The 27,965-nt window shown below is 35.0% G+C and overlaps 1 protein-coding gene across 1 annotated transcript in view; it reads left to right on the top strand.

Annotated features, from left to right (window-relative positions):
* RNF180 (ring finger protein 180) overlaps positions 1-14,756 on the top strand; it is a 43,050-nt gene extending 28,294 nt beyond the window's left edge. The window contains exons 3-5 of the mRNA XM_070935862.1: positions 1,766-1,979; positions 4,627-4,752; positions 14,530-14,756. Coding sequence (XP_070791963.1) covers positions 1,766-1,979; positions 4,627-4,752; positions 14,530-14,729 — 540 coding nt within the window. The 3' untranslated portion in view covers positions 14,730-14,756. The remainder of the gene's footprint in view (positions 1-1,765; positions 1,980-4,626; positions 4,753-14,529) is intronic.
* The last annotated feature ends 13,209 nt before the right edge of the window (positions 14,757-27,965 follow it).

The raw sequence follows: 27,965 nt of genomic DNA, 5'->3' as shown, positions 1-27,965 counted from the left end.
TCCACCCCAGACCATCCCAATGATGCCTTGGAAGTGATGTCCCAGTGCCTGGAGGCCGTGCGGGTCTGGATGGGGAGAAACAGGCTTCGACTCAACCCTTCCAAGACCGAGTGGCTATGGCTGCCGGCGTCCCGGTATAGCCAGCTGACGCCATCGCTGGTTATTGGGGGCGAATCATTGGCCCCCACAGAGAGGACCCGCAACTTGGGTGTCCTCCTGGATGCGCAGCTGTCTTTAGAGGGGCATATGACAGCCGTGGCCAGGGGGGCTTTTTGTCAGGTTCGCCTGATACGCCAGTTGCGCCCCTTTCTGGACCGGGACTCCCTACGCACGGTCACTCAAGCACTCATCACTTCTCGTCTGGACTGTTGTAACGCTCTCTACATGGGGCTCCCCTTGGGGTACACTCAGAGGCTCCAACTGGTGCAGAATGCGGCTGCGCAGGGGATTATGGGAGCGACGGGGCGCTCCCATGTGACTCCTCTCCTGCGTGAGCTGCATTGGCTTCCGGTGGACTTCCGGGTGCGCTTCAAGGTGTTGGTGATCACCTTTAAAGCGCTCCATGGCTTAGGGCCAGGGTACTTACGGGACCGCCTTCTGCCACCAATAGCCTCCCACCGGCCGGTTCGCTCCCACAGAGAGGGCCTCCTCAGGGTGCCGTCGGCCAGACAATGCCGGCTGACGACCCCCAGGAGGAGAGCCTTCTCTGTGGTGGCACCTACCCTATGGAACAATCTACCCCCAGAGATACGAGTGATCTCCGACCTCCGGATTTTTCGTCGGGCCCTAAAAACTTATTTTTTTCAGTTAGCCGGTCTGTCCTGATTTTAGGGTTAGTTTTAAAATTTTAATATTTATTTTAATTGACAAGTTTTAAATTATGGGCCAAATTTATAAATTATTTTAACTTTATTTTTTAACTGTGATGTTTGTATAGATGTTTTTTATCTGGCTGTTCACCGCCCTGAGTCCGAAAGGAGAAGGGCGGTATAGAAATTCGAATGAATGAATGAATGAATGAATGAATGAATGAATGAATGAATGAATGAATGAATGATAAATACATAATAAATAAATAAATAAATAAATAAATAAATAAATAAATAAATAAATAAATCGTAAACCAGAACTAAACATTGTAAGTTCTTTCTGTGCTTTTAACAGATCTCAAAATCTAACCTGCTCTTCATTATTATCATGAAGCAAGTAAGCCTATATGTTTTGTTTTGTTTTTTTAAAAAAAAAGTCTGGCAGAAGAGCATCCTGGAACTACTAGAAATAGATTATTGGTTTACAAAATCATACACTTAAGAACATAAAAATACCCATGGTGAATCAGGACCTGTCCAGTCTTATTCCAGCTTTTTGTTTCCATCAGTGACCAACTACTTAATTTAATGAGTGATCCATTCATATTGATAAAACTCTACCTTTTTCTAGTCCTGTTGATAGACCCATATCAAAATATATAATTGTATCTATAACTTAATACTATCATAAAGTATGTTCATCATGAGAGTTAATAGTGATTAACCAAGTAGGTTGATTTTGTTATTTTTTCAGTAATTAAATATTGGTTATTTGAGCCACACTATAATTTTTTATATTATTTTAGTAATATTATTTTAAACCAAATAATATATTGCAAAATAAACTTAGATTAAGCATTCTGTTGTCATAAATGATATTACGGCATGTATTGCATCTTTAATTTGAATGATTAAAATAGTTTTTGACATTGCCTCATGTTTTTATTCCATTATAGACAATGAATACAAAAGAAGAATATGAACACAGAAAAGATAAGGAAAGCTACCTTTGTGCAGTTTGCTTGGATATCTACTTCAATCCTTACATGTGCTACCCATGCCATCATATTTTCTGCGAACCTTGCCTACGTATGCTTGCCAAGGATAATCCAACTAGCACTCCATGTCCTCTCTGCCGTACTCCAATTACCCACGTTTTTTTTCAATCAGGTGAAAAGCCTTCCTAAAATACATTTCAGTAACTATTGCCTATATTTCCAAATTAGTACTAATATTAAAACTATCCTTCTCAAGAAAATGTTCAGTATTAAATGTATTCCAGGTACCGGAATACATATTAATAACATATAGCCAATGAAAATATAACCAAATTCGATGTGATGCCAGCTGATATAGGTTTCTAAAAGTGTAATTGTCTCAGTAATCAGTGTCATCAATGGCAATGTCATATAGAGTTAATATGTAAATATTTGAATGTGTTTCAGTCAAAATTGTTCAACAACTGGCATAACTTCATGGCAAAATCCAGGATGCATGTAGCGGGTATTACAGTCTCCTCAATTATCATTTATACGCATAGTCTGCTCTTCCAAATATTTTTATTTTTATTTTTTTTATTTTTTATTTTTTTTATTTGATTTATATGCCGCCCTTCTCCAAAGACTCAGGGCGGCTTACAATGTGCTCAGCAATAGCCTTCATCCTTTTGTATATTTATACAAAGTCAGCTTATTGCCCCCACAAACTGGGTCCTCATTTCACCTACCTTAGAAAGGATGGAAGGCTGAGTCAACCTTGAGCCTTGGTGAGATTCGAACCCTGCAGTAATTGCAGGCAGCTGGTCTTAAGCAGCTTAATAACAGGGTGCCTCAAACCCTTGTACTACCAAGGCTCATATACATTTATTAAATGTATATGCTGCCATCTCATATCAAGTGCCTGTGATCAGCTTAATTTTTAACTAGGCTTATATGTGAGGATTTCTCAGTAATGAGAAATGAAAAGAAAGCGCTTGTGGAGTTAAACTATGATGAGGCAAGCATTTGTCAGAGACCCTTACCCAGAGGTGGGATTCAGATGGTTCAGACTGGTTCACACAAAATGTTTGTTAAAATTCTGCCCAGTTCAGCGAACTGGCTAATCTCACCACTGGTTGGCCCTGTCCCCACCCATTTTTGAGCCATTTTTGGGCCTGTTTTTCAGGCCATTTTCGGCTGTTTTTGGGGCCTTTTCGGGGCGTTTTTCGAGGCATTTTGAATGTTCAATAATAGTAAATAAATAGTAAGTAAATAGTAAGTAAAGGGAAATTGTACCTTGAGGTCTTTAAGGTGAGTGGCTGGGAAGTGGGGCTGGGTGTGATGAGTGACATTGAATTGGCCACGCTCACCCAGTCACATGATCACCCAGCTCGCCTACCCAGCCAGTCATTAGGGCAGAGAACCAATTGTTAAATTATTTGAATCCTACCATTGCCCTTACCCCTTATATAACTAGGTTGGAAGTAAGTTTCCATACCAGTTTAGCTTAGTTTTAACATATACTGCTTTCCTTCATTGCCTCCTTGAGATGCATACAGAACATTACACTGTCTAGTAAGTTAAAATGAACCATAGATTCTTATGTACAATAGTCACATAATCATTATCTAGACCTAGAAATCAGTTCGAACAGATCCAGACATGCATATTGTGTCTTCGATACATTATAATTTGTCTTTTTCCAAGAGCTGATGAATACGTTACCACCAAAGAATTCCCCTTTTGTAACATTAAATTGTACCGAAGTAGAATTTAATCTAAAAATGTAGTATTTCAAATTGAACTATAAGTCTCTAAGGCAGTAACAGGAGAAAGGGTTCTTGGCAATATATAGTAACTGAACATCTAGCTTTATTGCATTTATTGCATTGTCCATTATACACAAAAGCCATAAGTTTGGGAACTTTTATCAAGACAACAAGATTTTTTTCTCATTCCATATTAATTTTTTTTTCTGTGTTAAGAGGAAAAACACATTAGTAACAAGATTTAATAAAACTGTGACTGAAACAGTAATTACACCTATGATTGTGGTAGAGATAAAGTTTTCTCATTTATTGCAAAGTTAATGAAAATGAGAAGTGGTATTATTTATGTATTTTTACACTTTAGATGGCTTTGCATAATAGAAGGTCCTAGAACAAATTACTCTGTATCATTCTTCGAACTATATTCAGTAGAAGAAATGGGTGTCTCATTAGTATTCCATCAAATGCATTCATCGATTGAATGTTGATGAGTGAAATAATATTAGAGTCACCTATCGGGGAAATGGGTGGTATATAAATTTAATGCATAAAAAATATTTAAATAGAACAAAAATGTGGACCTACTGGACTTTAGACTGATCCAAGTTCAGAAGGCCTTATCTATCCAACTGGCTCTTCTTTTTGACATATGTAATTTTAAAAATATCTATTGCTTTATATCCAGCCAATATCATTTCTGCTCTGTATAGTCTTATAGTCTTCATATTCTCTGAATTTGGTGAGAAACCCACAACTTCTCTTATAATTGCTTTGCAAATGCTTTTGAAAGAGCCCAAAGTTTCAAATCTCATTTGCCAGGTAGCACAGTTGGCAGCTGTTCAAAAAGATAAAAGAGACTTTCTAAGAGTTCATCACATGATTCTCTAGATTGTCTCATTCATCTTGATTGATAGAATAAGTACTTCTGGAAAGTAACAGACTTATCTTCAAGAACTTATTCTCTTTTAAGTTTTCATAAATATGAAAAACAATGGAAAATTGATACCAATATTTTCATTATTAAATAAAGTTTGCTAACATGTTTATGTTTTTTCTTCCTGTTTATTGTAGAACTGAATAATTCCACAGAAAGTTTATTTCCAATGGAATATTCAAAATTAAAGGAAAATTTTCAAAAATCAAATTTAGCAAATTGGCCTCTCCCTAGTTGCAAAAAAGTATTCAGAGTTATTGGTGGTAAGTAAATTATTAATGATTATTTTACCTTAGAAATTCATTAACTTAAAAAGTTAAATGTTCAAGGATATGCACGTCTGAATCATACTTTATTCTCTTACGATTTTTTAAAATGAATTTTTATCTATGCCCATTCTGAAAGTAATACCACAAACTATAGGATTGCAGTAGAAATAATACAAGTTGAGTTTTTGTTTGAATTTACACTATATATTTGCATACCTGAGTAGACACTCTCAGAACATTCTCGCTGAGTTGTTTATGCAGAAAGATATCCTATTTCAACATGCAGATATCTAAAAGGGAAACTCATGAATTTTCTTATTTCCTTGAGTTGATGCAAAACCTCAAAACAGTTATTGCCTATGTGGTAAGAATGGTGAACTGTCGAATGCATAGGTAACTGTTTAAAGACTAACAGTTGCAAATATGCAACACTATATCATAAATACATTGAGTAACAGGTATGCTTACAGGCAATTATGGAGATCAGAAAATAGTATTGCTTACTTGCATTAGATCTTGTGTATAAAATTGAGTAAAAGTTAATTGCAAACAGTATAGATCAACAAATATCTGACAGCAGAATCTATTAAAAACCGTGGTAGCTTCACTAAAACGACAGATAAGCTTTCTGCTAGCTAGTACACCAGGTATATAGTAGTTGTTGCCAGTCAGCAAGATATTGTGATGAAATTGGCTGTCGTAGCAAAGGGATAAGAGGCAGATCGAGAGCTGAGATACAATACAGAAGAATAAGTACAGGTAAAAATAAAGGCTCCATAAACATTGAGGAGATGAAAAGAAACTTCTAACTATGAAGAAACAAACCAATATAGGTAAAACAATGCTCTGAATGACATAATAGTAAGTCATCACTTTAAGCAAGAATATTCAGGTTACAGGCTACAAAAATAGAAGAAAACTTCAAACCAGATCATGAAATGCTAAATAATAAGCATAATAAGCTTAATAAAGTAAAGAGTAATTCTTCATAATGCAAAAAACAAAATGAATAGCCTTCTAGATTATTGGAGAGGAACTTAAAGCAGCATTAGGAATTGGTGCAGAAGAACATCAAGTGGCTGCTCACTTCTCCTATGATAACTCACTTCACATATTATAAGATCATTGCCTAAGAAGTAGGCAATGATCTGTGGGTATAGCTGTCAGTTACCTCTATAGTCTATCTCTGGGAATCACGTTAAAAAATTTTTTCCTGCTACTGACTTCTATAAGGAGTTGTCTAACTTTAGAATCATCATTGTCAACCAATCAGTCATGTCTGACCCTTGACCACTCCATGGATCAGTACTCTTCATGCCCCTCTTTCTCGTATTGCCTCCTTCAGATTCACCATGGTCATCCCAGTGTCATCCTTTATAATGATGACCAGCCAACTGATACTAAGGAGTTCCCTTCTCCGTTATCTGCTGATCACTCCCAACATGATTGTTTTTAAGTGAATCAGCTCTCATGACATGACTAAAGTATAATAGCTTTTGTATAGCAATCTTGGCTTCAAGTGATATTTTTAATGAGGTTCGGCCTAGGACTTCTTTGTTATTTTTGCAGTCCATGGGATGTGTAATAGTTGCTTCAGCACCACAGTTCAAAGGCGTCCACCCAACTTTATAGTACTAAAAGTATAATATGAAAGGTATAGTTGTTGTAGCCCTCTTCCTAATCTATTTGATCTGTATGTTTTTTAGGTTATCAGCTATCTTGGAGTTTATTAGCTTAAAATGTCTTTATTACTTCATGACAGATGACAAATAAAAGCAAAAGGTATTCTGCTAACAGTGGTTTAGAACCTTCCAGATTTTTTGTTGGCACTGTCAGAATGTGAATTAGTGACTGAATATTTGAATCTGAGTCAGGTACTGGTTTAGCATTATTTGACACTCCATTCTAAAATATCCAAACTTTTTGCTGAAAGATTCAAGTCCAATCACTTTTATATAAAACTGTTCCCCAAAACAGAACATTAATTAGGAGGATCAAGATTGGTATTTTGAGACTGAAAGTAGGAGGAACTTTCTGTGGTCTATGGTACATTTATTACTTTATCTTCAGGCAAAACTAACCAGAACCAAAGATTTGTCTGAGGTATTCATATTTTAGAAAATCTTTGTAATAAAAGGATTTCATCCTTTGATAAATTCTTATGAGTGATCATTTCGAAGCTTCAGTCAAAAGTAGAAAAATATTATATACCAACTAATGTGCTGGCAGCTATTTGTTTATTAATAAGATTAAGATGAGCATTGCTGTGAACAGCAGTCTTCTTACGTCTAGAATGTCTACTACAACAAATATTACAATAATAATCCTAACTTTTACACTTTCCTCATTCAGATTCAATATCTTTTTAAATTGTTAATTTGTGGGATCTTTCCAGCTTCAAAACACCTTTTTGAAAGTTGGAAGAAAAATTAAATAAAGCTGAACTTGTGCCAAATATGATTTAGAAGGCTGTCTTTTTTTGTAGCCAATTGAAAGTGATACATACTGTGTTTTCTTTACTACATTCAACTGACTGCCTGTGATACCCTTCTCTGTTCAACATTTATTTTCCTCCTTATTAAACATTTCCTAAATATAAATTATATATATTTGAATGTAAATCCATTCTTCAAATAATGGAAATTTAAAATATATCACATTTTGGAAGTGCCAATGTGTATCTTCAAGATTAATGAAAATTAAGGTTCACCAAAAAGATTCATAGTTTCTGACATAGTTTTTGTTTTGTCAATTGATATTTTGCTAGATATCAGTTTTCCAGTGTTAACAAATAATATTAGGAAAACATTGGTAAAGTTGTAGTATTAATCCATATGTCCTTTTTGTCTTAGAAATACATCATGTTTCCTGTTAGATGAAGTTTTAAACTATAGTTTACTCTTAACAGATTTTACCTTTTTTTCTCCAATTTAAATATTCATAATTAAAACAATCCCCGGTATTTTTTAAAATGGGAATTGTTATGTGCATTTCTATCAAGTTATATTCAGTTGGCTGCTTTTAGCAAAATCCTTAAAGAATATCTCTGTAATACTGTATACTTGTTAGGAAATTATTTGCCATCTATTCTTTCTAAATTGTATCTCTTACAACTGATTAAATATTTATAGTATCTCTAAAGTCTTTTAGGTCATTCCTCCCAAAGGCTCTGTGGGTTATATTTTAAACATAATGGATTATATTTCTTTTCTCACCTTTCTAGACTTTCAAAACATTCAGAGTACATCAGTTTTATTGCTCCACACGTTTGTGAATTTTTTCTTAACAGCCTATATTCTCATTATTAAGTTTCTTTTTTAATTTCTTCTTTACGTTTCTAGATAATGGTTAATTAAAATCAGTATTGGAAAGAAATAATCTGTAGTACAAAATTAGCATTATTTTCCAATATAAATTGTATAAATTGACAGCAAAATCTGTGTAGTAGCTTTTCTGACCCAATTTATGACTATTCCAATTTACAACCATGATGAGAAAGTTCCATTACGATCATAAGTCAAGGACTATCTTTAGTAAAATGTAGGGAACAAAGAAGCATACTATATCTCTATGTTGATTACACATCAAATTTCTGTTTTAATGTCATTTGTAATCTAAATGTGAATACTTAGAAAAAGGATGTATAAGTACTGTACATATTGCCCAAAGCATTGCAAGATATACTTATTCATCTAGTATTTGTAGTATTTATCCTAACACCCTGTTTTCCCGAAAATAAGACCCACTCTGAAAATAAACCCTAGCCTGATTTTTTTAACATGCTCCTAATATAAGCCCTACCCCAAAAATATAAGCCCTACCCCAAAAATAAGTCCTAGTTAAGGTCATCAGCAGGGGATGTGGCCAGCACTGGAGGGCGCATGGGCCGATGGTGTCTGGCAGCAGCTGCAGCCCTGTACAGCACAAGTGAGTTGATTACTTGTACAAACAGTAGGCAGAGGAATGCAATCCGGATATGCCACACAGGAGGCGGGAAAGCCAAGAGTCGGACCAGACAGGGCAGCCGGCCACAGAAGGCTTGCCTTCACGCAGCAGCACTGGCAGCAGATGGAGGCAGAGTTGTTGTGAAGAAGAAAGGTGATCCCGACATGCCATGTGGGCCGCAGGAAAGCTGAGACACGTGAAGACAGGCCTCCCGAGGCCAGCCTCCCACTCCATCCCACCATCTCTCAGCTTGCCTGCTGCATTGCAGCAGCGAGTAAGCAGAGAAAGTGGGCCGGTTGCCACATGGGGTCATGCTAGAGGGCTGCCGGAGCCACCGTCTTGAGGCAAGGCAGGTGTTGGTGCATGGATGGCTTGGCTGCAGGGCCCTGAGATAAGCTTGGGGCAACTCCACCCCCTCGCCTTATGGCGGTGGCATTGGCGCATCGTGCAGTCTCCTGCCCTGTTGCAGCTGTGAGTAAGCAGAAGAAGCGGGCCTCCCGTTCATGGGGGAAAAATATGGCATCCCCCGAAAATAAGCCCTAGTAGTTACTTTGGTGGTCCCAAAAATATAAGACTGGGTCTTATTTTCAGGGAAACATGGGGTAGCTACTATTGGCAATAGATTGTCAAAGGAATTCCCTGTATGAGATCCTTTACGTTCCTTCTCTACTTGCCCTTAATTGGTTAAACTGAAGTTCTTAAGTCTATTATAATTTTCAGTCTCCTGCCATACCTTCCCATGCCTGATACCACCATGATGTTGTGGCCCATCTCCCTCCCCCACCCATGGAAGCCCATTCCCCACACCAGGCTCTTTAAGACCTAGGATCAGGAACTTCCCAGTGTCATTCTCAGTCATCCAGAGAAGCCAGATGCCCAGCTCTCAGCATCAGAATATCCAGCCACTACCTCCCCATCCACTACAAAACATATACAGACATTACAGCAAGGCTCCCTTCCCACCTTTACCTTACCTAGAAGAGCCAACTGTCTATTCACAAAACACCTAAAGACAAGGAGTTTAAAAACAGATGGAGATAAATGGAATCACATTATTTCTTCCTCCATTCTTTCATCCTGCCTCGTTGGAGCTATCCACACCATCCCTCAAAGGAAGAAACTCAGAAATTTAGGAGAAACCAGGCAGCACCAAAGACATCCAACAGCAGAATCCCCAGCAAAAATTCCAACAGAAGCCCTGACAGCAAGAGTGTCTGGCAGAAACATTCCACAGCAATCCGTAACAGCCTTTCCTTAGCATCCAGCAACACTCCAGACCTCAGCAACAGCCATCTTTCCAAAAACAAGTCCTCAAAATCAGCCTCCTAAACCAAAAAAGTCCACAACAGCATGGCAAAACTGGCTCCACAGGCACAGCTAACAAGATGTTGTGAAATGCTGGGAAATGCTGAGAAACGATAAATGCAACAAGTCAAACAAGGCCAGGAAAACAAATAGAGAAAAACCACAAATGCTTCTCTGCCTTTGGTATGCTGCTCTTTGATATAGTCTGATCTGAGTCACTGACCTTCCAATATAAACAGCTTCCATCCAGGTAGAAAATATTAAAATGGGGAAAAAAATTCTATCACAAACACAGGAAGGAACAAAATCAGTCAAGGGGCCTGAATGTGGCTCCTCTCTCTCCACTATCTTGATTCCAATGATTCTCCTTCCCAAGATGTAATATTATCAATGCTTGGTCAGTGAAAACAATTCAGGATGATTTACATGTAGATATTATTAACTTTAATCTCTGGCATCTAAAGTAAAAATGATTAGAAAAGTCCTATATTGGAAACCTGGAGAGTTACCAGTAATAATAACAGCAATAGCACTTAGATTTATATACTGTTTCATAGTGCTTTACAGTCCTCTCTAAGCGGTTTACAGAGTCAGCATATTGCCCCCAACAATTTGGGTCTTCATTTTACCCACTCAGAAAGATGGAAGGCTGAGTCAACCTTGAGCCTGATGAGATTTGAACCGCCAAATTGCAGGCAGTGGAAGTAGTACTGCACTCTAACCACTGCGCTACCATGGCTGATAGAGAGCAGTGGAGCAGTTGCAGTTATATGTCTGCTTCCTCTATTCTTAATGCTAATATTGCATTTCATACTTATGGTAGTCATTTTTTAAAAACTGACCAATTGCTTGATTAATATTTTCATCTCAATAGAACTTTGAGATGGTATCTCTTTTTTTCTTTTGTCTTCTTATATAAAGCTTCACCCATATTAGTTATGTTCATTAACAGCTATGGCTATGTAAAGCCTAAAAGGAATTTGAGTGACTGTCTTCCACATGATTTTCTCAACATCACACCATACTCGTGTCTAAATATAAATTGCTTTGTCCAATTATCATACAAGGGTAAATCTCACTTGATAAAAATACTTTTTAACTGAAAAATGCAGATGTTGCTGGGAATGTTCTAAAATGTTGGCTCACTTTGAAGAGCAACTTAGAACAAATAATATCCATTATATTTTTCATCACTTCTCTGTGTGCCATTCTTTTGTTCTTAATAAAATGAAAATGCTATGTTGTTGTTGTCATCATTTTGCATCATCTTCCTTAATGCCATCTAATGGATTTTTGACTATCATTTTCTTTACTGGGGGTGGGTAGAGTAGAATTGTTCCTTTCTTAAATGCTACAAAAATCAATGCAAGGAAATGAAAGGAGCTGAAGGAAAGAAGATGGGAACAGACTGTTAATTGAATCTCAGTTCCATACTTGGAGCAAAGCCCAACTCTTTTCAGTTCAGTAAATGCAGCTCACTTTGGAATTCTTTATTTCAACATTACACATAAGAAGTAGATTTTAAAATCTGAAAACATAAGTGTCTTAATTTGAATTGGATCATTATATGATCTAACTTTAAGATTCAGGTTAAAAAAAACAAGTTAAAATATATTAAAATATTTATGAAAAATAAAATTAAGAAAAATTTGCCATCTGAAAAATTTTCAAACTATGACCACATAGTTTGAACCACAAACTATTGGCATGGGTGGATCTAAACACTCAGCAGTATTCAGGTCTATCAAGACTCATTTAAATTTAAGTCCTCTGGAGATTGCAGAATATCTTCACAGTGCTTACATGACACAGATCTTAAAGTCAGAGCATGTGTTAGAATTTTGAAGCTTTTTAAAATGTGAGTCTATAGCTTACACTTCAGATTTGTGATTGTGTTTGTTTTCTTCATTTGATGGACTCCGTATGTTCTCAGGTGAGAAATATTGGGTCAGGCATTTTACTAATGCAGTATTAGATATATCTCGGGTTCCTACAGCAAAAACAATTACAGTAATAAAATTACTATTGAATGAAGAATGATTACATTATAAAGTCTAATCTAGGGTAAATTTAATGTAGATTTGCTTAAAGTAAAACCAACAAATCAACTGTTACATTTATTCATTCAAATCTTCTCAGCCGAAGCAACATATCATAAAATATCACTAAGTGTTTGCGTAACTATGCCTTGATTAAAGATTGCAAGAAAATTCTAAGATGATGACGCAAAAATAGCCCATTGGCATATTTGTTTTCTGTAAGAATGGAAATAAATAAAAAGAATCACTTGTGGCCAATTTGATTTGAGTTCTCTAGAGGATATATTATATAGAGGATTTCTATGTGGTCAGTAAATAGTAAAGTGTTTTCAGCTGTAGTTACAAATTCATTTCTTGGAAATCAAATTAAAAAACAGGTTATAGAGGCATAATCTTTAGGATGTAAGCCAGCACAGATCTGAAACACTTAAGAGCTTGCAAAAGGATAGATATAAAATCAAACATATTTATCTTTGTAATTTAAATCTTAAAAGCTACACTAACATAGTATATCAAATATGTTTGAGACAATGCCACTCTGATAATATCAAGCTCCATTTCTACATTGTGAAATTAAATTTGACAAATTTGGAACAAAATATTTATTGTTACATATGATGTCTTGATTGACTTGAATAGCTTAATCATTTGAATGGGATATAATAAATAAAAATAATAAATTAAAAAGAAAACAAAAATTCAAAGGGTAGACTCGATGGACCACTGGGTCTTTTTCTGCCATCGGTTTTCTTTGTTTCTATATTAAGAGTTCATTTGTTAGTAAATTCAAACCATCCTGAATGAAAACATTTTGGGGGACCAAGTGAAGTTTCTCAGCCAAGCAAATGGAATGACCTGTTTTTCTTCTTTTTGTGTAAATGTGGAAAGACCACTTTCCATGTTGAATTAGGAAGCTGACAAAGAAATGGCACTGCATAGTGATATTTTTATTTGTATAAGAAATTTATAAGTCACCTCAGTCTCAAAGACTTGCTTGATTAGGAGCATCAGCAATTTAGTCAAAACAGCAATTCAATAAATGCAAGCTACCACAGAGAATGCGGGGCCTAGAATCAGGCCTTCTGTCCACCACTATGGAAGAAGAAACAGAATCACTGGAAGAAGAAACAGAATCACTATAAAACAGTTCTCCCCACTCCCAGTCCTTGAAGCCAATCCAAATGGTTAATGGTATCAAAGACTGCCAAGAGATCTGAAAAGTCCAGGATGGTTGGTCCACCCTGATCCTGAACACTCCAGTAGTCAATCACAAGTGTAATTGATACTGTCTCAGTACTATAACAAAACTGAATCCTGAGTAAAAAGGTGCTGAATAATGGGCTTCATTCCATGCTTGCAACCAAGGCCTTAACTGAACCATGCACCATACTTCAGGAAAAAAAATACCAAGTTCCCTTTGAAACCACATTGAGTCTATCAATTGTCCGGGATGTGCCAAATGAATAGATATTTTTCACCACCCAGACCTGGTCAGAACTTCTAGTGAATCTCTTATTTGGCCCAGAAAATTTAAAGATGGATATCATCATGTTGATATGCATCACCCCTGAAGGAGAGGGTTTTTTTCTCAAAAGGTACATTTAACTTAGCGATCGAGACACAATTATACCAAACTGATTGTTTGACAGATTCAGTACAAAAAGCAAGGAAATGTAAGCCTAAAGTGGGTTGGTTACAAGTTCTCTTTATAGATTTAAGCAAATTATCATGTAATTGGTTTCATTATAATTATAGTTAATTAGTAGCAACAGCATAGGATATTATCAGTACAATTGATAAGGTTAGCCATTAATACATATTAAAATATATAATGGGTGGATATATTGAGATCACACTTCACTTGCACAATGAAGTCTTTCGTTTAAATAAAGGGAACTGGCTGCACAAGCGGCAGGTGAGTGTGTGAAGCTTCATTTGTGCAAGCAGGGGATCTAGGTTGCACATGCAAAATCATCTCCCCCCCCCCCCGGCCACTGCTCACTGCTCTCTGGTCTCACCAATGCCGGTCCGTGGAGCCAGAAAGGTTGGGGATCGCTGCTGTAAAGCACTATGGGTTGTATATACTGGTAACTAAGTACTATTGCTGTATTGCTACAGGACTTCTGATTGAAAATTCCTACTTTCCTACTTCACTCTTGGTTTCTAGTAAAGGTTATAGAAACCCTAAATTAACCCAGGAGTCCTCAACCCGTGGACTGGCACTGGCCCATGGCAGGCCAGCAACTGGATGCAGGCAGCATGCAAAACTACGCCCCCTCGGATCCATAGAAAAACCTCTCTCCACAGAACTGGTCCCTGATGCCCAAAAGGTTGGGGGGCCGCTGAATTAACCCACACAAGTTTCCTTCTTTTCCTTTATGCATTTTCATTTCCATGTATTGGGCATACATAGTTGTAAAGGTTATAAAACTAAATTATTTTCCATAAGATGTTTTATCAAATTGTTATTATATTTATTCAGCAGGTTTTCAGAGTACAGACTCCTTTACACGAAGGCATTTTCCACATGCTGCTCACAGAATGGATTATATGGATTTTGAGGACGATAGCCGTGGATGGGGATTTGACATGGACATGGTGATAATCTACATTTATGCCATCAACTGGGTCTTGGGATTTATCATGTTTTGTTTTCTTTGCTATTTTTTCTTTCCTTTTTAAGGATTTCTGTTCCCTATTTTGTATGTGAGCGGCAAGATAAAGAAATAGACAAATCTGGATTAAAGAATGCAGATGTATACAATCTCGGGTCTCCTGTATAACACTGATAAAACTGCACAACAATAATTTACTATGTTTTGGTTTACTAATTTTTATTATATTTTGAAGTGAAAAAATATTTGCATATTAAAAATGTTAGATTGCTTTTTCTAATACTTATTAAGATGACCTGGTGCTTTGAGTCTATAGTTGCAATCTGTACATAAACTTGGGCAGGTTCATGAGAGTATTCATAAAGCAGTGAAACCACTGATTTACTTCAACTACTACCTGTTATGTATAAAATACATATACAAACTATCACCTCACACTTAATGGTTTCTGTAGAGATAGTTCACATATTAAATGCTTACGTTCAGTTAAAATATTTTTTCTCATCAACTTTGGAATTCAGTGTGAAGTTTTTCTTTATATCAGTGCTTATTGCATATAATGGGCATGTTGAGTCTCAGCTTTCCACCTCTTGAAATCATTTCAGGAGTTTCATGAGAGATTTTTTAAATAATAAAATGTGTTATGTACTTTAAGATATATGGGATAGGACTTGGGAAAATTTGTTAGAGAAATGTGTATAGTGCCTATGGTGGTCAGTTTTTCAGCAGAGACAATTTATCTTCCTTTTTATTTGTGGATGTCTGTCAAATTACTCAAAAGACTCATTGGTTTGCCTTATTGATCAGCATGTTTATGTTAAGAGCTGACATTAAAAAAACAAAAATCAGAATTTCAATTTTCTACCTATGTATATAGAACCAAGAATAATTGATTCAGGAAGGAAGGAAAGGAAGGAAAGAAGGAGCACTTTATTCTAATTTTATCTAGTTTTAGGTCTATATATTTTGCTGTTTCTAATGTTTTGTGATCATCAACCCAATTTCCCCGAATTTGGGAAGATGAGGAGAAAAGAGAGAGAAAAGAGATGGCCAGAAAGAGAAACTCAGAAGCACCTTTGACCCATGTTGCTGAAAATGTCTGATCCCTGACACAGAATTCCTATAAATTCTGTTTGTAAGAAACGTTGAACCTCTGACCTCTTGGCTAACTAACAACCTTGACCTGGCTCTTGGAACTTTGGATTTGGACTATTCTTCTGTGTGCTCCTATTGAAAACTAACTCTACAAGTTAGCTTCTGTTTTGTTTACATTCTTAGTTTGCTGTTTTTCTCTTCAGCCTTGAAGTAAAATTGCTAATCTCCATAGCGATCACATTTAAGTGTGTGTGATTGAAGCCTAAAGCAAGGTGCAAGATTACAGTCTAACTCAAAAGTTGAAACCAGAAGTTAGTGAAAATCAGCAGGAGTCTGCGCTACGTGGTATACTAGGAGTGCACTTCTGGAGAAAGCCTAAGTTTAGGCTATGACCAGATTTTCTCCAGTAGTCATCAACGTCTCCTTTCACTTCTGGAACAGTTTCCATGCCCCAAAATGCTAGAGAGTGATACCATTTCCAGCTGCCTTGAGTTACATGAAGAGAAAGTAAAAGATGAAGTTCAATTAAGTAATGTATAATTATGCAGTATATTTTCTTTAAAAAAATATTTTACAGATTGAAGTAAATTGTGGAAATACTTTTAACAGTTCGGAATATTCTGAATTGGCTGTAGGAGTTGGAGATAAGAGTCAGCCTTGAAAATATTAATGATTGAAAATTGTACCTGCAGTTGATTAAATGTTGGGATCACATTCTTGATTGCTATTTTTCATATATAAGTAACAATTCTCTAAAATTCCTGGCCTAATTTATTTTCAAAGACACAGTGTAACCTTTCTATCTGAATAGACATGATATTAAGTAAGTTTATCTATGAAGTTTATCTATGAATTCCCAACTCTAAAATACTTATTTCTAGACTCCAATAAATACAGTGACTTTCTCAAATGTCTGAATCCAGAAGATTGGATATATACTATAATTATAATCAGTATAAAAAGTTATTAAATTATAATGGCAAGAAATGACTTTTGGATTCAGGTATATGTTACTGAACAACTGGGAATATTACTTCAAAATTGAGAAAAGCCAGAAATTTTAGCAGTAGAAATGGAAACAGTATTAATTTATTTTTAATTCTGTAATTCTTTGTAAATACAATTTTGAAATATTTAGGCTTAAGTCTGTTTGTTAAGTAAACTATAATGAATATTATGCTGTTGATATCCTAGTAAGCTTCTGAGACTTGGTTTAATTTTTGGAATATTTTTTACCTAGGTTGTATATTTTTATCTATAATGTTATGGTGCTCATAGTAACTTTTAAATTTTAATCACCATTAAGAGTGTTATTGTATGTTTGGAGCAATTAAACTAAGTTTTTTTTGTAAATATATAGTGTTAACTTTCATTTTTTTATGCATAGAGAACTAAAGGAGGTGCTTTTCATATAAAGTGAAAAGATTTAATGATATGCAAGCTCTGAAATTAAGGAGTTCAACAAACTTTAATTATAAATTTCCCATTGGATATCTGCTTTGCAGCACTAATCCAATAACATCAATACATAGCAATTATTATAGTGCAATACTCATTAACATTTTTTTTTCTGTTCAACCATATCTGATTCTCAGAGACTGCCAGTGCATCTCTGTGTGTGTGTATAGACGTGTGTGTGTGTGTGTGTGTGTGTGTGTGTGTGTGTGTGTGTAGAGGGATATGCTTTCATTGAGACTGTATTAGAGAGTTAGTTTGTAGCGTGTTCTGGTTATTGTTGGATAGAATTTTGAGCTGCACCCAATGTTGATCTTCCATTATTAGATTATAATTATTGAACAAACATAATTCATAAATAAGTTCTCATTATCACATATATACAAACTCACATGTGCATAAATGCATGACTAATAGTGAAATAGTTGAACAGTAAATATAATAAAATAAAATAAAATAATAAAATGGCATGCATGAAATAACATAATACACTGTTGATTTTTTGCAATTTTGGAAATGACAACCTTTGATTCCCAAGTGGGGTTTATCATCTCAGATCTTACATTCAAATTTACAACCAATGGAATATCATTAGCTTGGCAAGCCTCACAGTGGCAAACACTGGAAAATTAGTAATTCAGGCCAAAACAGAAAAACTTAGAAAGGTGATTATTCACTTTATGAAGAGAAAATAGCTTGTTGGGATACGTGCCCTCTAGCATGTGAAAACTAACTCAGTATTTTTCAATATGCTAACCTAAAAATACAAATATTTATAAAAAGGAGAAATTACCTAAATATCCAAATATTATGTAGAAAATGTTACTACAAAAAAATCGGCTTTGAAAAGTAGGCCAGGAAACACAAGAATGCTTGTGAAAATGTAGCAAAATGGCAGAACTGATCAAATTAAACAATATAGAGTAACTAGATGAAAAGAAGAACAAATGTAGATGATTCATATCTGGCCTGTTCAAGGCAATCAAAAAGAGTTGCATGATCAGAGTATGCTCTCATATTTTAGAAAGTTTTTTGGGGGGGAATCACATTATACAGTCAAATATATCAAGCTCTGCCAGCATAATTAAGATAATTGTTATCCTGAGAAAACCAACAAGCTAGTTTCTAATCTGATCATTATGAGAAAAGATTGAAGATACTCACAGTACTTTTTGGAAGAGATTTGCCATTGCCTTATTCCTGGGGTTAAGAGACAGCAACTGGTCTGACATCACCCAGATGACTTCATGCCTAAAATAGAATTAAAACACAAAGTTTCTAGCCTGGTGCCTTAACCATTTTGCCACTTATTAGAAACAAAAAACAATATTGTTGACAATGTATGATGTATAATTGAATTGACACTCAGCTGAGCCCAGCAAGATTGGTGTGAACTGATTTTTAGTAATATTGTCTTTAGTTTAACCAGATAAACCTAGATTAGTATAGCCAGATTAGATAGGTGTTGCTATCTCACATGATTTCTGTCCCAGATAACAGAAAAAATCTATAGAGTTTTTATATCTCTCTGCTCCTTTATCTAGATTTTTGAAGACTAGAACTTGTAGCCATACATATGATATCTGATTGATGTTTTTGAACATGTTAATTTTTTCAAAGGAGATTCAACCTTTGATGAAAAAGAATAAACATAAAAAAGAGCATCGGCAATAGTCAGAATATAAAAATGCATTTATAAACCACAGTATCAGAGAACATAGTAATCAAAGAACTAGTAGTCCATAATTTATTACAGCTGCAATAGCAACCATAAAGAACATCTATCAAACACTTACTCAGCCCAATGTTAGCTGACAACAAGAAAGCTCTTTCAACAAGAAAGAGCAGTTGTATCACAACCTGCACCATTTACATTAGTGTGTAAATTTTAAAGGCGATAAAGTAGGGCAAAACTAGTAAATCTTAATAAAATAATATTCAGGGAGTCAAAAGAAACATTCAAATGACTGTTTCAAGTCCCTTGAACAATAGTTATCTTGCTACATCTCTAAAATTTGCATGGTAGACTTTTATCAATATCTTTGAGAATGCTAGTTAGTTATGGGCTTATAACTCAAATCTATGTAAAGGAATTTGGAGCTGACTCTGGGTATACGGAAAGTACAAATAAGCTGTTAAGAGAATGGGATGAAAGACCCACAAGATAGGAGCTTCAGAAAAGTTTACATAGTCCTGAGAATGAGATGATGCATGAGAAATAAATTCAAAATAATCCTGTCTTGATTTGTTTGATATAAGATGGAACAAAGAGAAACTTGGAAGAGTTTTGTGATGGCTTCTCCTGACGCCTGCTCAGAAGAGGAAAAGCCAACTCCAGGAATTTCAGAGGAGGGCATGGGGGAATATCAGGAAGATGCCGAGGTCTCTGAGCAGGGAGTGAATGGGCCAGAGGAAGAGGAGAGGCCAGGAATCTCAAAGGGGCTATCGGGAACAACTGGATGAGCACCTGGTTGAAGAAAAAAGGGGAGAGATGCAGGTGCAGCTGGGAAGCTCAGGGATCCAGTCAGAAGCACAGGGCGGAGAAGTAATGCAGCTGCAGCTGGTCAGTGAGGTACAGTGTCCTCCTCCATCAAATCCCAGGATGCATGGGGCCAAAGGGAGGCAGGCACAACAGAGGTCACCAAGGCTACTTGTCAGGAGGCAGCCTTGCCCCTCCTAATGATTTACAGTGGCTTACGCCTACTTAGCCTGAGAGTGGAACAGCGCAATGCTGGAAACAACAGTTCAATTTCTTATTGTGTCTATGTTCTGGCTTGGATTCCTATCTTGTTTCTTGATTGCACTCAGACTCTGGACTTGTGAGTGGATTCTGACTTGTACCTTGGATTTGGATATCATGCCTTTGGACTCGTGCCTAGATGATTTGGTATTTTGATTGGTTGACTTCATACAGGATTTTGTTTTATTGAAACTTGGGGAGGGGGGCTATTTGCAGGCAAGTTTAGTGTAAAATAATGGGGAAATAACATTAGGAGCTGGTGGTGTTTAAATAAAGCCCTTCAACTCTGTGTGTGTTTGTGTTTGTGTGGTCTAGAGCAGGGCAATTTTCAAGATTCTGACATTCTACTTTACTACAATAAAGAGCATTTCCAGAGTCCCCATGGTGGCTGCTTTTTTGACCTTGAGAATCTTAAGAAAAATCCTGACACTTTTCATGATTCGAGCAATCAGTCTTTCAACCAGAATAAAACAGCTGGAAGTGGAAATACTAACAGTGCTTAGGTGGAAAGAATTCTAGTGAAAAATCCATTTTGTATTTTGACAAAAGCTTCAGATCCTGCCGATATCTGTGTTTCTATTCTTGCATTGACTCATTGCTAATTATTAAAGGACCCAAGATTGTCTACTCAGCCTGGTGCTTTGGATGGGATAAGCTCTCATTAGAATTTAAGACTGTTTTACAACGTTGAATTTGATCACCAAGAGTAAGTAAAGATATATGCAAATTGAATCCTGGAAGCAGATCCCTAAAACTGTACAGGACAATTTGCATATTCTGATGTATATTTGTGGCACGTTGTTAGATACGTTAATCTAAATATTTCATTGATGAAATGTTTCCTATTATATAAAAATTACTATGGTTTTATTAGTTTTAACATTATGGGTTAAAATGGTTAAAATACTTCTGTTTATGTGTGCTGAATTGAATATTAGAAATACTCTTTTAGCTACAATTTTGGGCACAAATTAAATCCATCTGCTTAGATTGGCTGGATTCCAATGATTGCATAGTTTATCCTTGGAAGTGAATACATATTTTAATTAGCATAGTTATTGATTATGGTCCATATTCTGTTTTATTTATTCTGTTCTGCTATCTTAGTTTCAATTAAATATTTCTTCTTCTGTGATATATTAGATTTTGTTTACTGTTAGTTAAGGTCTGTTTCTATCCTGCAAATAAATTCAACTATAGTGACTTCCATTTATACTCTTTCTACAATTGTCATCATAAAAGGAATCACTGTTGAAGGAATCATGGTTATATCATGAGAATACTGTAAGGAAGTTGCATGTCATGCTAGTATCATCGAATCCTCTATCTTTGGAGAATTTTAAATGATGTGAATTCATTAACTCATTAAAAATAGATTGCATTCCTTCCACCAAAAACTGGTTATCTCTAAACTCAATTTTCCAAGCTTCTAACAATTTGCTTCTCACTCCGAAGGAAAGAAACCATGATGAAAATAATTAAAAGGTGATGTGCTAAATATATTCAGTGTAAAAAAAGTATCCCAAAAACATGACATAATTTTCCAAAAATGAAATTATAATTAATGGATATTCTAATGAGAAAATTATTTGATAACACAGATAATAGAATTTAAGAATTAAAAGACAATCTTATGCTCGAAAATTTTAGTTTGAGATCTTCAATAAATATATCTTCAAACCAGTCATCCACTAGTTTCTAAACTTATTTTACAGGATAAATTAACTGGGTTGTGAGGCAGACTAAATTATATTTAGTCTGTATATTATAGTTTTGAAGAAGTATCAACAGTTTACAAGGTGTGCTGTTGCTGAGCAGATGGATACTGAGAAGATCCAGTTAAAGGATGCTATCTGAATGAGACCAAAGACCTCAGACCTATTAGAAATTAAATGAAAAAAATATTATGAGTGCATTTTAAAACTGGAGCTATTGTTGCAGTTAGTTCTGATCTATTTAAGCAGGTTAAATTGAAGATTATACAGTCAATGGGCTCAATAAAAGATTTTTAAAAAATCTCTACCAGATAAAACAGGAAACTTCTTGGTTTTAAATCATCAGCTGATTTGAAATGTAAATGAATTATTTTTATAATCTAAATATTTTTTGTTTCTTACTTTGCCTTTGGGAAAAATTATTTAATGAATCGTTGGTAATGATTCAGATTGGATTTACAATTCAGCCATACAACTGAAATTGTGCTAGAATCTTTACTGACAGCCTTTGTCTCAAACCTAGTGGTAAAAAATATAAACTTCTGATCTCAGCAACTTTTTTAAAAAAAGAAACGTGAATGGACAAAGAGGAAAAGGGAGACTGAGAAAGTGGTGACTGGGTAGAATTAATGAGATCCTCTGAAAGGGGGTGAAAATTTAAAGAAAAGACCATTTACAGGGCAGGATGTGGCCACAATGCAAGCAAAGATTATTTGAAAGTATAGAGAGGAATGGAAAGAACTAGTGAATGGAAATTGACTAAACCCATTTTTTCCTTCATTTCTTCTGTCTCCTTTGTTGTGCTCTGCATTGTGTTGCTTACCCAGAAGGGGAATAGGTAATGGGCATGTATTATATATGACATTTTTAATCCTATTGAAAGACATATTATTTTATCATATAACGTAACAAATCTAGCATGAATAGCCATTAATCTGTTCATTTGGGACTCTCTATGACAATACTCTTGGAAAAATCAGTGTCTCTGTCAAGATATGTTTGTATCTCATCAACTGAACTGATGTCATCATAAATTGCTCCTAAATATGCTAGGATGATTTAGGGTTTTTTAAAAAGACCAGCTTCGTTCATCCTGATGTCTTGATTTCCAGAACTGTATAAAACCATTTTATATTACCTATTAAGCACCTGGAAAATATTCAGACGTTTTGAATATTATAAAGTCTTTTGGCATGTTTGATATGGAATCCTTCTTTAGTTGTTTATTTCCACAACAAATAAATAATTATCTGAACCAATATTAGGCTGCCGATACTCAGTTAAGTAAAATTTACCAAGTAAATCAAGTTTTGATAATAATTGTGTGCCTTTGAAAACTTCCAAACTAGTCATTGTTATGGAAAGATCTGCACAAATGATTAAAACATGGACAACATGTAATGAAAAATAAATGCGTGTTATAATCTGATGTGTTATGTTTCATCAGTTCGCATAAAATAGATACTAAATTCATTAACCTAATATTTCATATTCTTTTCCCTCTCTTATCAAAATGGAAGTTGTATTATCCGTTTTTCATTTCTCACAAATAAATACTTAAGGGAAAATGGCATCTTTAATTTCTTTGAAACTGGATGGATACTATTTTATCCTAATCTGTATACAGTTTTCTCTCACATTGTATAAATTTGTTATTATGAAATCAATCATAATACTTTGGAGAAATTTGGTCCTCTGGATTTTTTTCTTTTCAATTTTTTTTCACCTCATTTTTTGTTCTTTTTGCATCAAAGGTGTACATGTTCAACTTCTTTGACATTTATCCATTTATGTGCATATTAAATATCACTATTTCCAATCAAATGAATAATATCTGATATAGAATGTAAAGATTAAGCAATTACATTAACTGTATATTGTCATATAATTCAGCAGAGTTTCCTACATGATAGAAGTTACCTCTTCTCCCTTCACATCAGGATTCTACTACATTTTTGTTTTTTAATTAGTATAAAAAGTCTATTAGGCAGTATTTTAATGGCTTTTTCATTTTATCTAGTCCCTTTCTATTGCCCAATTGCAATTCAAGCCCACTATTCATGTGGGTGATAACTGGGCAACACAGATGGAGATGTACTTTAATCACAGTTGGTGTATTACTTAATTGAGTCCAATAATATTTACTAGCAAGCTGCTACATTCTTGTAGAATATATTCATCTCAGCAGGAGAAAATTTACTTTGATCCTGCTGTCCTCATAACATAAGTACTTATTTGTAAATGGTAGCCTGACTTACAATCATGCTCTCATCCTACATAGTTTGAAGAACTAATATGCACACCTGTACATCTGTAGGTCTTTTATGCACGGTTGAAATCTCTGCTTCTTGCAAATGTCCAGTTATCTGAAGATATTCAGTGCTTTACATTTTTTTTACTTAAGGCATATAAACAAACATCAGAAGTCATCTGTGGACCCGAAAAGGTTCTTTTTGGGATACACATAGTGTCACAGATAGAAATGAGCACCTCGCTACGATTTGGATGCTTCTGGATTGAAAGGATTAGCCAGCAGAAGTAAAGACAGCAGATACATTTTCCATTTGTTCATCTAAATAAATAAATAGTACTAAAATCAAAGCATTTTAAAATATGATGAGGGATGAATATTAAATTACAATGTTTAGCTTGCTCACTATATAGTTGTTCAGCACATTTCAGAAAGTTAGTGAAATTTATTCACGTTTCAATAATTATTATAAATCCAGATTATGCATATAACTGATATTATTTTGACCATGACTAAAATAATGGTGAAGACTCAGAGAATTCTTCCACTATTTTAAATTCCAACTCAGTTCTCGCCAATTTCAGACAACTGTCTTGGCAACTTCAACTGCACTGCACACATCATAGTCAGGAAAGTACTACTCAAGAATTCATTATTTGCAATCATTTATCTCATATTCTTGATCATTTAAAAGCCTTGGTCATATCTTTTTAAAGATATTTTCTAATTTGTTGCCCAGAGAATAGAACTAAATCTATTTATCTAGATTACTAAAACATAGCAATCTAGATCACTAAAACATAGGAGTAAGTGTTTTTCTCAAAATCTTATGGTACCAGGCTGATGCTGGCAAAATACAGGATGCCACACCTCCATACAATACTTATAAACAGCTTGCAGAGTATTGTTAGCAGTAGGTAAATCAGTTTCATTTCATATTGCATATGTCAGATTCCAAAACCATTTCCAGTTATTCCCAATGTATAATTCAGTTACTTGAATGTTTCCAAATACATATTTTTTTAGGACTGGAGAAAGATATACCACTGTGTATCTCCAATCTCTCACATTCTGCAGTCTCTTGCAGTTCAATTAGCAACCCTGAGTTGCATAAAGTGACTGTACTTTATAAAATGCCATACAGTGCATCTTGCAATAGATGATTTTGCATGAATTAAAAATAGATGGGTTTAAGTTTAATGAAAAAAGTGAGTTGAATGTTTCTACTGAGGGTTGTGTTTATTGCATCAAACAATGCACAGACATTCAAAATTCTATGTAATTTATTAAGTGGACTGAGACAGTATTGGTCAAAGGGATATTGAATAGCTGCAGCTGTATTTTCTAAAACCTGTCACAAAAATATTCAACAATTATATTCCTACAATCAGACATATTAAGCTTAACTGAACTTATTCCCAAAGATTGTGCTCTAAATATAGAATAGTAGGATTGACATATATGAAGCTCTGTTTACTGGAAAATTTAATCACCAAACATGATTATCCCACATATCCAGTTACATTTAATATATAATCATTGCTATTCCATTCCTTTCTTATATAAAGTTCCACTTGTACGCTCCACTATGTTTGTCACTATATTCTTAAACTGGAAGCAAAGAAAAGCAAGATCAAGTTTTTTTTCTGCCATTGCCACAAGAGAAAATAGTACTGCCTGTAATATAAACATTAAAATATGCAATGTAATTTTTACTATCTAACCAAAAAGTTCATAAAGGGAATTTTAGTGTGCATGGTTTTATCTGGAAGCTGTCATCCACTACTAAAAGGGCTTCATTATTACGCATAACAAATTAATGTATGGACCTGATTTGAGTACCATATGCTACTGTAAAATACTATGAAAAAATTATCACGTGCAAATGCACAAAACATATGTACTATAGCTAAAAATATACAGGGAATTGTGGATGGACGGAAAATTTCACTAAGCTTGCGTTTTATACAACAGCTATTATATCATGAGTTATAGTAATTATGAGCACTTTGGAAGGAAGTGTAAATTGAGCTAATGAGATATTACTGTTATTCAATTCACATCAAGCATTCTTTTACTGACTTGGAAGGTTAGTTTTCTCTCTTCTCCTGTTGGAGCCCAACACTGGGAATAAAAAAGACCTGTGGCTAGGATGAAGTCTGGAAAGGAAGCAAGCTTGCATTTTACATAGAACTGCCATAGAATAAGCATATACAATTTTTTGTCAGCTTCCCACTGAAGCTCAACCTGCTTCAGCAAACAGAGACATATAGCAATAGACTTATATACCGCTTTACAGTGCTTTACAAGCCTCTCTAAGTGGTTTACAGAGTCAGCATATTGCCCTCAATAATCTGGGTCTTCATTTTACCCACCTCGGAAGGATGGAAGGCTGAGTCAACCTTGAGCTAGTAAGATCTGAACTGCCAAATTGCAGTCAGCTGGCAGTCAACAGAAGTAGCCTGCACTCTAACGCAATTATTGACAATAAGAGATGTTTTGCAATTAAAAACATTTGGGGGAGTTGACTTATTCTTTCCAGCGTTATATCACCAAAACCATGCACTGAATTTGAAAACACAATGAGCTCCAACTAAAATTAAGTCCTGGAAACATTAAATTATTTCTATTGCACACACAGGCATTTGAGGCTCAGTTAAGTAATTTATCAGGAAGTGTCAAATAGTCCAATCATATTGTTTTTAGACAGCATGATAATATTTATATTTAGAAAGCAATTTATAACTAACACCCCATCAACCAACTGTCACAGATGTCCCAAAATGGCCAATATGTCCAGCAGCATTTAAGGCACAGCATTGCGTAAGTGGGTAAGCTTTTGCTGCAGTGTAGGGCCCAGATCCAAATTTTCTTCATTGCCAGACTTTTTCTAGTGCATTAACTTTCCCCCAAGGACCAGCTAAGGAATAAGCAGTGTGGTCAACTGTGAACATGGCCTAGAATGAATCATACATATGATTTTCTATTCCAAATATGGACTTTGTTTTGAAAGAAATTTATTTTATATTTGTCCATTTCGCATGTCTTCCACAAAAACCTAACCCAGTATATTTTGGCCTACTATTTTTTTTTTAAAGTGTACAAATGAAAACACTAACTAAGAAAGACAGATTTTAGATGACAAAACTGAAAAACATGCGCAATCATACATATACTTTTTATTTATCAATTTTCTGTAACATTTTTCTTCTCAGAAAAAAACCCTCACAACTGTTACAAGAAAACAATAAAGCCACCTTAAATACAGTGTACCATCATAATAAAGTTAGCAATGTTTAAAAACAATAAATATAAAAAATTAAGTGTTCATTCAAAACAATCCTAAAGCAAGTGTTGGAGATGTGATTGTGATGATCCACTATCATATATGGTGGACTTGTAAAAAGGTTAAAGCATTTTGGATTAAAATATGGTGGATTATCCAAAATATTCTTAAAAAGAAGATAAAGTTTACTCCACAATTGTTTTTGTTGGGTATAATCACAGATTGTACGGTTATAGAGACTAAATTGATTTTAAATTTAATAACTGCAGCTAGACTTTTGGTGGCACAATATTGGAAGAAGGAAGATTTGCCTATTATTGAAGAATGGACATTAAAAGTAGCGAATTTGGCAGAAATGGCAAAGATTTCGGCATATTTGAAAGATCACTCACAAGAAAGATATATATCGGAATGGAGAAGATGGATTGATTATATTCAAAACAAATATCGGACTAAAAAGTATCAAATAGCTTATGAATGAATAGAAAAATTAAGAGTATTGATGCTTAGTAAAAGGGGAGTTAAAGTGTGAAGGGGGGATATGAATCCTTAGTTTACTAGCTTAGTTTAGCTAATATGATTGTCAATTGTATACCCTGTATTTTGTTCTGGGAAGTTGGGGGGGGGGGTAAGGAAGGGAGGGAGGGGTGGGGAAATACTTGTAAAAAAAATTTTTTTTCCTCTTTCTGTAAAACTCTTTAATAAAATTAAAAAAAAAATTGTCATGCCTAGTATGGCTCTTCAAAAAAATCCTAAAGCAA

Source organism: Pituophis catenifer, unplaced genomic scaffold (assembly GCF_029215685.1).
Source record: "Pituophis catenifer annectens isolate HBS135680 unplaced genomic scaffold, rPitCat1.0.hap2 SCAF_2, whole genome shotgun sequence".
NCBI lineage: Eukaryota > Metazoa > Chordata > Lepidosauria > Squamata > Colubridae > Pituophis > Pituophis catenifer.
This window is presented reverse-complemented; position numbering and strand designations above follow the sequence as displayed.